At 31.8% G+C, this 11024-nt stretch overlaps 1 protein-coding gene across 2 annotated transcripts; it reads left to right on the top strand.

Moving 5' to 3' along the window:
* Positions 1 to 7306: 7306 nt before the first annotated feature.
* On the top strand, positions 7307 to 11024 carry LOC102618938 (pentatricopeptide repeat-containing protein At2g22070). Of its 2 annotated transcripts, none has more exons than XM_025094786.2 (2): positions 7307 to 10480; positions 10695 to 11024. In XM_025094786.2, the coding sequence occupies exon 1, from the start codon at positions 7551 to 7553 to the stop codon at positions 9906 to 9908; it is 2358 nt and encodes a 785-aa protein (XP_024950554.1). In that variant the 5' UTR covers positions 7307 to 7550; the 3' UTR covers positions 9909 to 10480; positions 10695 to 11024. The 2 variants fall into 2 exon arrangements, with proteins under 2 accessions (XP_024950554.1, XP_024950552.1); XM_025094784.2 differs by lacking the exon at positions 10695 to 11024 and having other exon boundaries at positions 7307 to 10148; positions 10236 to 10682.

Raw genomic sequence — 11024 nt, forward strand, 5'->3', positions numbered from 1 at the left:
ATATCTAAGCCGAAATGAAATCAAGATGATCCAAATTGCAATAATACTGGAGTATATAGACAAATTTGATAGTGAAATTATTATGCTTAATGTGAATTGGACAGACTGTTGTTGTTCGGCACCATATAACAATTTTTTCCCTAAATTAAATATTCTAAAAAAAGAAAAACCTATATTTCTTTATATCTTACAAGATTTTCGAGAAATTTTTGTGAGTCCTCAAAATTAAAATACGATGATGTCGAAAAGGGATCTTAGGCAAACATTAATTGATCAAGTGTGCGTGTGTATATAATAATTCTCTAATGAAGAGATTATCATTTTAACAAAACTTATTTCAATTATAAATTTTTTTTTTTTTATATTTTAGTATGCATCCTCTCTATGTCATAGATATTGGGATGAAAAAGTTATCATGCACTTAATCTCACCTCATATCCATGTAATCCCTTAGAATGCACCAAATCCTACCTCAAATTATTCACTGCAAGAAGCTAAGCCAATTAATTAAGAGTCTCTTTAAATATTAATTATACAGAATCTTGTAATAAAAATTTACCATTTAACTAAATCTTGTAACTGATAAAACCGATTGAATAAATAATGTTAATAACGACTACATTCAACAGAGTATTTTGAGAGACAAATTCATAAATATACAAAAAATCTCTTATATTAAAAGAGATTTATATCTAATAATTGTAAACCACAATCTCAGTAAGAGTATGTGCTACGAAATATACGTTAAAATAACAAGATAAGATTGAAAAACCAAAAGTCTGTAAAAAGATTAACATAAAAAAAAAATTCAATGTTTCAAGAACCAAACTGATTTATTGAAAAAGCTTTTATATATGCCTTCAATATAAATACTAATAATGGAAATTTTTCCAATTCAAAATTAAATATTCGATTCGAGACAAACTTATAATGTATCATTCTCCAATAAAAATTCGAGACGAATTTACAATGTATCTTTCTCCAATTTTAATCCTGGATCTAATAAGCTCTCAACAACAATCATACCTCAATTTTTATGAGAATTCCCTCGACTCAGAAGCTTAAATCCAAAATTTGAAGAGCTTACATCCCAAAACAATCCGATCTCATCACCTGGTAGAAGATGCCGGCTCTGAACAACATCGGTCCAACCGAGAAAAAAAATGCCATGATTTCCTTGGACGAATATGTTCTCACTTTTAAACCTCTTAGGATTTCGTTCGTCAGTATAGTCGGCTATTGTAACCGAATACTGGTTACCTTGGTCCACATAGTTGCACAAATCCAACGTCCAATATCGAAAAACGTGGTCGAAAAATTCATAATGCGAAAGCACAAGCTTCCCGTTGTAGACATCGCTGCCGGTGACTGATTTTCTGATCTGCCATGGATTTTTTGGATCAAATTGAGGAGGATTGCCGAAGTCTCGCATTTCAACTATGGTTCTTGTGACCTCATAGGGCTTGCCACTGGCTATTGCTGCTTGCTCTACAGTTTTTGTGGCAATAAACTCGTATTTATATGCTTTCTTCCTGGGGGGTTCTTGGTGATGATTAATAACAATCATGTTGCATGCACGATTCAATAATGTTATAATGGAGAAGAAGAAGAAGAGATACGACTAAAGTTGATTCAAAAGGACTCTAGGGTTTGGACTTGAACTTATAGTAAAGGGCTTTATTCTGTTTAAGGAAAGAAAAGATTTCGAATCTTTTGTTTCCTATTGGTAGTGCTATAGTTTGATTTCTTGTTGGAATTTTGCTTCTGTTTTGGTGCAACGTTTTCGGAAAGTGGATTTATGTCGTTTTTCACTCACTGTAATGAATGATTAATGACCTTGATTAATTTGGTTTGATTCTTGCCCATTGGATGCGTTTTTTTTTTTTTTCACTTTATGTATTTTTATTTCAATTTTATTTGGCGAAACGTTTTTTTGGAAAGCAGATTAATTCTCTGTGCGAACTCATTATGGGTGTTTAATTGCCCTTTTATTTGATTCTTGCTCATTTGATGCGTTATTTTATAATCGGGAATCTCTCCAGATTTTATAATCGATTAAAATCAACGAAAGGGTGGTATGAATAATAAAAATAAATATCGAATTTGATATTATAAATGGTGATATTTCTACTCTTCAAATTATGTAAGTCAGTGGCGGACCTATAGTTGGGCTACATTGGGCTGTAACCGGATCTTGATAAGGAAAAACTCATTTACACCCCTTATTTTTTCATCAACTTTATGTAATAATAGAGTTTTTATTTTATTTTTATAAATGTCCCTAGCTCAACTACCCTTATATTTTCATCAATTTTATATTATAGTAGAGTTTTTATTTTATTTTCAAATATGTCCTTAATTCAATTATATTTTTTCCCATTGAAATTAGTGACTTATTTTATAAAATGATTAAATTGTATATTTATTGCATAGATTGAAAATATTAGGGGGCTAAAATGTTATTACTATATTAGTTTATTTTTAAAAATTGTAATTGAAAAAAAAAGTTATGTCAATCTAATATAAAATTATCGTTAGTATTAAAAATACTTACAAAAACAAAATATAATAGCAATTATCAACATTTTCATAAACTTTTTATGTGAATTTTGAGATTTCACTTATTAGTTACAATAACTAAGAGGACAAGTTAGAAAATAAAATTCGAGTATTTTGAAGAGTTTTTTATAGAAAAATCATCAGCATCTGATTCTTCGAAGAGAGTCAGAGCGTCTGCCAAAGAAACAACCGCACTCAAATATATTTTTACTGAATGAGTTTATTTTATTATTGAAACTTTTGACTAATATTATATTTATAATTTTAAAAGATGAACAAATTTTAGTCATTTAATTTATTTAGTTAAGCCTGATAATTAAGTATTTAACTTCAAACATTAAAGTTTACTTACAAGTTTTAATTGATTGTAATTACATGTATTAATTTAATTTAGCTTAAAATTCTTAATTGACTTATTAATCCTTATATAATTACATGTTATTATAGGTCGCAATGTCGGATTCCATAATTGAAAAATAGTTCTTTTATATTTAAATTGTCTTTTGTTTTATACACTTTTTTTATAACTATTTTTGTCTAGAGTACATATTTATAAGGATAAGGTTTTTCGTGTCCTCCCTTATTTAATGTAATTCTTTCTACTTATAAATTTTTATGATCACTTTATAAATTTTATAATTTTTTTAATTTTCCCTGGGATGATAAAAATTCTTGGGTCCGCCCCTGCCATCCCCTTAAAAATATTAATTAAAAAATTCACATTATTTTTAACAATTTCAAATTAAGAATATATTTAAACAATTAACCAGTTAAATCCTCATATTGGTGGTTATTAAGCTTCAAAAATGTATTTGTGATATAATATCAAAAATTTTATAAAATTTATTAGTTGTGAGAAGGATTTAATTGATTAATTATTTAAATTTTTTTCTATTTCAAATTGTAAAAAATAACGTGAATTTTTTACAAATAATATAAGTGAATTTACATAAACTATAGGGTGAAAATATCCTCACTCAATATTATTATGGAAAATTATCTCCATACTACCTCAATTTTGTCAAAATTTCATACAATCAGTCATCAAAGATTTTTGACAATGTATCTGAATCACCTATACTTTTGATTTTTCTATTAACCAACTACTTTGGCATATAAAAAATAATAATAGTAAATAATGATTTTAAGTATTAAAAGATTAATTTACCTTCAACTAGCTCAAACCATAGAAACTAAAGTAGTGGTTGATTCCCGATATTTAATCAAAACTAAACATGTATATATAAAAATCTCACCGATTTACATTTTAAATACCGAATCTGGCCCTAATCTCCAAGATAAAACTATATCCGATGGCCATCCTAGTTAATATTAATTTCAAATCACGTATCATTGTGATTGCATTTATATATACATTTCTTGCAATTTTATTTTTTAAAGGTAGAGGGTTCCGTAAAGCTTATAATAACTTTTTATGTCTTTATTTCTTATCAGTATTCAAATTTAAGTGGTTAATTAAATTGGTTAGAAACCAATTAGGACTTTCTTACGAAATTGAAAGCCTGATACCATCATAAATTCTATCTCAGGAAGTCATATAAACAATTAATAAAACAATAATAATAATAATAATAATAATAATCTAAAAAATAATGTAGATGTGTTTTTAAAAAAAAATAATTTAGATGTAAAACTTCAATGCTGATCCAATAGCAAATGAAAAATTAATTAAAAGGATAATGGTAGATAGGTCCTCCAATATTTTTAACATTCAAAATTACAAACCATCATGGAATTAATCGGGCCAAAACATATAGCCCACAATTTTTGAATCCACCAATTATTTTTAAAGAAAAAAAAGAAAAAATCAGTCAAGGTGAAACGTGTGAATGATAAATGAAGCTGAAGCTTGAGTGAATTCTATGTAAATGACACAGTATAAGTCTGATTATATTTTAACAAATCTTATTATATCCGTACTTAATTTACAAAGCCTCATATAACATACTCAATAACTCTACTATAGAGTTCGATATATAAAAGACTTCTAAAAATAATTAAAAATCTAATAATTTCATCCCAGATTACATTTTATTTTTCATTTAATTTCTCACATCTCTCCATCTTTCAAATTAGACGAAGCTGAGCAACTTTCCCCGAATTATTATCCTTAACACTACAAGAATTATGCTTACAACCGAACCTAAAGAAACCCTTCATCATCCCTGGCTTATTATTTTTATTAGAAGATTTCATGCTGCAGTTTCTAGGGTTTTTGGTGCACTCCTTCAAGGCTACCAAAAAGGGGTCTGGTTGATCATGCTTATTATTGTTCCAAAGACCTAGACCTTTTCTTGAAGAACTTTCTGGACACGTGACCGAAAATTTTTTGCTCTCCTCCTGACATGGTGGCGGCGGCAGCTTTGATGAACAGTGCCCGTCGCCATCGAAACCGTTGTGGATGATCACCTTGGAGACTCCAGGCTTGTTCTCCCACGAAAAGGGCACATTCCCTTTAGAGTGAAACTTGTTACTTAGGCTCATTTCTCATAAGCTTTGCAGTTAAACTCAAATTTAGCTAGGATTTATATAGAAAAAGTCATTCTCGTGGATGTTTACAAGTTATAAAATTCATATTTGTGAGGATGTTTACAAGTTATAAAATTCATATTTATCAATAAGAGTCCTTTTCTAGTGTGGAAGTCGACACATTATATTAAATTATGTTATTAATAAGAGTCCTTTTTCAGTGTGGATGTCGACACATTATATTAAATTATGTTTTGGAAAATTATGTTTTGGTGCTATATACAGGTAATGTATAGCTGTAAATAATGCAGCTATCTCGTAGTGTGTAAAGTCTAATAATTTGTATTTTATAATGTGCGGACGTTTTCATATAGAAGGAAAAAAAAAATTATTCGAGTGCCTTAGATGATAAGGGCCATTCATATAAATTTGGACAATGAAAGTTGGGTAATTAGAATTTTTAAACAGAAGTGATGGACAAAAAAGACACGCAAAGTAGGGAAAAATGAGACCATGTTCGTATGAGTCCACATCATGATAGAGAGTAAGAACAAAATGGAAAATTTAGGCGATATTCTTCTATACTTTCTTGTGCATCAAGTAGATGGTGAGACGGTGTTATAAATTAATATATTAATTATTATTTATTTGATAAATGAAACTGTATCTACATCACATTAAATTTTAAGGGGAAAAAAGAAAAAAATAGGAAACATGCAATGAATTATGCACATTTATTTCTTTCCTAGCTATCTTGCCGCAAGGAGAAATTTTAGAATACCTCAGATGTATTACAACCAATTGATACAAACATGACATGTGTAGTTGAATTTAATACAAACACCACTTGCATGATGGTTTTTCAAAATAAATGCACATATGTCATAACATTATTTGTTTATTCTATAACAGACATGGTATATACCTCAGATGTATTAGAATTTCTCTGTCGTAAGATGCTACTTAGTGCAAGGAATGATGAATACGATTGAATGTTATAGAAACATCCTGAAAAAAAGACTAGATATTATTTTAAGAAAAAGAATTGGAAATATGCAAGGAATGATATATTCTTTCGTTGTCCTTGTGATCATTTTTATTTGATAACACATCCTATAACAATAAGAGAGATTATCAGTCATTCACCCAAAACTTATTTTGTTATAAAAAATACTACAAAAACTTTAATTTGTTCAAAAATATTGCAAAAAATTTAATTTGTTCAAATTTCTGTCTATTGTTTATAATGTGTATCAATTGTCCAACCAATAGACAAAACTACCCTCACAAAATAATTACTACTATAAGTTGTGTTTACTTTTGTTTTGTCATTTCATTAAAGTAATTATTATGTCTTTTTAGCAGATGGTTAATATGAATTGTGTACATTGATTTTAAAATTAAACAAATTCAGATTTTTATAATATTTTTTATAATGGGATATGTAAAATTAAATAAATTCAAACTTTTGTAAAAAAATTTTTTAATAATGGGATAAACCTCGGGTGGACGGATAATAATTTTTCTAGATATAATAACTTTTTGAATAATTAGATATAATAATTATAGCTTCGTGCAATCTTTTATTTTGTTTACGTTTTGGCTTACGCTTTTACTCTCTTAGCCATTTTTTAAAGACGTTTAAAGAGAGTTTCTTCTTTCCTCTTTCTGTCCTTAATAACTCTTTAATTTTACTCTTATGTTTCTAATAAAATTACTTTATTTTGATTTTGAATAAAGAAGAAAGTCTTAGATGGTTCAGGGCTAGCACAATGATTAAGTTTGAAATCAATCAATATTGTTTGCATGCTCATATGAGATATTCACTTTGCTTGCTTTTATGTCTTTAGAGTTGTTGATGGCTTGGCAAATTTGAGTATGTGAGAATGATTCTTGTGTATCATAGGAAGATTTATCTATTTAAAGAGTCTTTTAGAGGACTCTTAGAATCTTTCCAAATATTAGTTTCTTTAGGAACCAATTCTTATAATTCTATGTTCTGTCTTTTTCCTTTTTATCTTTAATAATTTTACCACCATTTAAGTAACAAAAAATTGATAATAGTTATTAAAAGAAAAACCAATTAACTTCTTACAAATATTTTTCTTTTTATGCAATCATTTTCATATGAAAACGCCAATTAATTTATTTTAAATATTTTTCTTTATATAATCATTTTCATATGGTCATGAGGTCATCAAGCATTTCTTCAAAAAAACTTATAAATCTTTATTTCCATTTTATTACAAAATTAATATCAGCAAAGATGTTTAAAAACTCTCTTTTATATACAGAAGAAAAATATGACTCCCCACATCCTTGACCGTTAGCCACAAGCCATATCTTAACGACTATTTCCCATTTCCCGCCAATTCCGATATTTTCTTTTTGGGGGGTTTTATCTTTTTCTTGATTCCGAAACCTCCTCAATAGATTTTGAATGAAACAAAACCTACTAATTTAATCTTTAATCCTAATTAACTCACTTAATAAAATCTCTAATGGAGACCCCAAACCCGCCTTCTTTGATTTCTCCATTGGAGTTCTACGCTCATCTTCTCCAATCAAACCTCAAATCCAGAAACCCATTTGTGGGGAAATTGGTTCACGTTCGTATAATCAAATGCGGGCTTCACTTAAGCGTTTTCTTGAAAAACAGCCTCATGAATTTCTATGCAAAAACGGAGTCAATTTCTTACGCTAAGAAAGTGTTCGATGAAATGCCTGTGAAGACCTTATGTTCATGGAATACAATCCTTTCAGCTTATGCAAAACAAGGTAGACTAGATTTGGCATGTGAAGTTTTTAATTTGATGCCTAATCGGGATTCTGTTTCGTGGACTACAATCATTGTTACGTACAACGAGATCGGTCGTTTTAAAAATGCGATAAGAATGTTTGTAGAGATGGTTAAGGATCAAGTTTTACCGACCCAGTTCACAGTTACTAGTGTGCTTGCTTCGTGTACAGCTTTAGGAGATTTGAGTGCAGGTAAGAAGGTGCATTCATTTGTGCTTAAGACTGGCCTTAGTGGGTGTGTTAATGTGACAAATTCTTTGTTGAATATGTATGCTAAGGTTGGTGATGAAATGATGGCTAAGGCTGTTTTTGATGGGATGAGATTGAAGAACGTATCCAGCTGGAATGTTGTGGTCTCATTGCATATACACTCTGGTCGGTTGGATCTTGCTCGTGCTCAATTTGATCAAATGATTGAGCGGGATGTTGTTACATGGAATTCAATGATAGCGGGTTATAGTCAGAATGGATATGATTTTGAAGCTTTGGGTATGTTTGCAAACATGTTGAAGGATTCTTCCTTAAAGCCTGATAAGTTCACCTTAGCTAGTACTTTATCCGCTTGTGCTAATCTTGAGAAGTTGAAACTTGGAAAACAGATTCATGCTTATATTATGAGAACTGAGTTTGATGCCACAGGACCTGTGGGAAATGCTTTGATTTCATGCTATGCAAAGGTTGGTGGGGTTGAAATTGCTCAAAAGATTGTAGAGCAGAGTGGGATTTCGTATCTTAACGTTATAGCATTTACAACGCTACTAGATGGGTACATCAAGATTGGGGATATAGGCCCAGCTAGAAGGATCTTTGACTCATTAAGAGATCGTGATGTGGTTGCATGGACAGCCATGCTTGTGGGATATGAGCAGAACGGCTTGAATAAAGATGCCGTGGAGCTTTTCAGATCAATGGTTAGAGAAGGCCCCAAGCCAAATAACTACACTCTGTCAGCCATGTTGAGTGTCAGTTCAAGCTTGGCTTCTTTGGACCATGGCAAACAAATTCATGCAAGCGCCTTAAGATCAGGAGAAGCATCATCACTGTCTGTGAGCAATGCTTTAATCACCATGTATTCGAAAGCTGGAAACATCAATGCTGCAAGGCGAGTATTTAATCTTATTCATTGGCGCCAGGAGACTGTCTCTTGGACTTCTATGATTGTAGCTTTAGCTCAACATGGTCTTGGAGAAGAGGCAATACAACTGTTTGAGAGGATGTTAGAACTTGGTATAAAACCGGACCATATAACTTATGTTGGCGTGCTCACTGCCTGTACCCATGGGGGATTGGTGGAACAAGGGCGGAGATATTATAATATGATGAAAAATGTGCACAAAATCAAACCCACCCCAAGCCATTTTGCGAGTATGGTTGACCTTTTAGGGCGTGCTGGTTTGCTACAAGAAGCATATAATTTTATAGAAAATATGCCACTTGAACCAGATGTAGTAGCTTGGGGTTCACTTTTGTCTGCTTGTAGGGTTCATAAGAATTTGGACCTTGGAAAAATTGCAGCAGAGAAATTGCTTCTTATTGAGCCTGACAACAGTGGGGCCTACTCAGCCCTCTGTAATTTATATTCATCCTGTGGAAAATGGGAAGATGCGGCTAACATTAGAAAGTCAATGAAGTACGTAGGTGTGAAGAAAACTCAAGGATTTAGTTGGGTTCAAATCCAGAACAAAGTTCATGTCTTTGGAGTTGAAGATTGGCTTCACCCTCAGAGAGATGCAATCTACAATAAGATGGCAAAAATATGGGACGAAATAAAAGAGATGGGTTTTGTTCCAGACACTGCGTCTGTATTGCATGATGTTGAGGAGGATGTGAAGGAGCAGATGCTTAGACATCACAGCGAGAAACTTGCTATTGCATTTGGTCTAATAAGTACTCCGGAGAATACTACATTGAGGATCATGAAGAACCTCAGAGTCTGCAATGACTGTCATTCGGCCATTAAATTTATCTGCAAACTTGTGGACAGAGAGATCGTTGTGAGAGATGCTACTCGATTTCACCATTTCAAGAAAGGGCTGTGTTCATGTCGTGACTACTGGTAGCTTAAGGATTGGATATTTGATTTGAAGGAAAATCCCAACTCTCCATTGTACAGAAGTTCATGGTATCCATAGGTTCCTTAACATGTAAAAAATTCCCTTTCATTTATTTGTCAGCTGTTAAATGTTCCAGATGTCTACTTTGATGACCTTTGTTTGGAAATCCGCTGTTTGGTGGTCCACTGGAAAACAGCATCTTTGTGACATTGTCTGCCAGTCAATCAGCTCAGCATTTGAAATCTGGTATATGCTTGCACTGTCTTGTTCTTCTGCACACAAGTTTAAGGCTTCTTGCATCTATGTCTTGACTTCTCTATTCGAATGCCGCAGTCAAATCAAAGCTGAAAAATTGTCGTTTCACATCTTTGGCAAGAAAACAATCCCAGGCATAGTTGGCAGAAGCTAAAAACGGTGTCCAAAAAGCACTGCCAAAGAAGAAGGAGCATAAGCTTCGCCGCAGCTGCCTCCCCGCACAGCAAGGCGTTGCAAGTGTTTGGAATTTCAATTTAGAGTTGACGTTGTTGTGGTGTTGGCTTGCTTCTTCTTTTATTTTTTCCATGCCTTTTCCTCTCCAAGTAAGAGCAAAGGATTACGAGGGATTAAATTCAGTGTTGAGCTGAGCTTAAATTAATGATTAGAATTGTTTTAAATTTTTTTTTTTTATTTATTTTATCTAATAACCATTGATTTATCGCTCAATCAAAACTCGGCTCAACATTGAACATGTATCCGATCATGAGATGCTTACATATATGCTCCTCTTTTGGCCCATGTTTCCTCTTCTATCAGATATTTGGTCAAGCAGCTGGTGGGCGCGAGAATGGGAATTGGGCCTGGTGGACCAACTCATTAGGGGTCCTTCAAAAGGCAGTGAATTTTCAGCGTGGGCTGAAATGTTCCTTTCACATTGTGGGCTTGTCACATAATGCCGCTTTTAAGGTTTTTTTTTTTTTTTTTTTGGACATAATGCCGCTTGTAAGCTAAAGGCAAAAAAATGGTTACAGTCGTATCATTAGAAGTTCCATAAATACTTCTTCGTTAATCTTGTAGAATTCTTATTCTATCACAATTACATTTAAGAATAAATACAAATAAAATAAGGACACGATTGGTAGTGAA

This window comes from Citrus sinensis, chromosome 7 (genome assembly GCF_022201045.2).
Source record: "Citrus sinensis cultivar Valencia sweet orange chromosome 7, DVS_A1.0, whole genome shotgun sequence".
In the NCBI taxonomy this organism is placed as follows: Eukaryota; Viridiplantae; Streptophyta; class Magnoliopsida; order Sapindales; family Rutaceae; genus Citrus; species Citrus sinensis.

Coding starts and splice junctions, on each gene's coding strand:
- LOC102618938 (XM_025094786.2), top strand. CDS start 7,551: ATGGAGACCCCAAACCCGCCTTCTTTGATTTCTCCATTGGAGTTCTAC.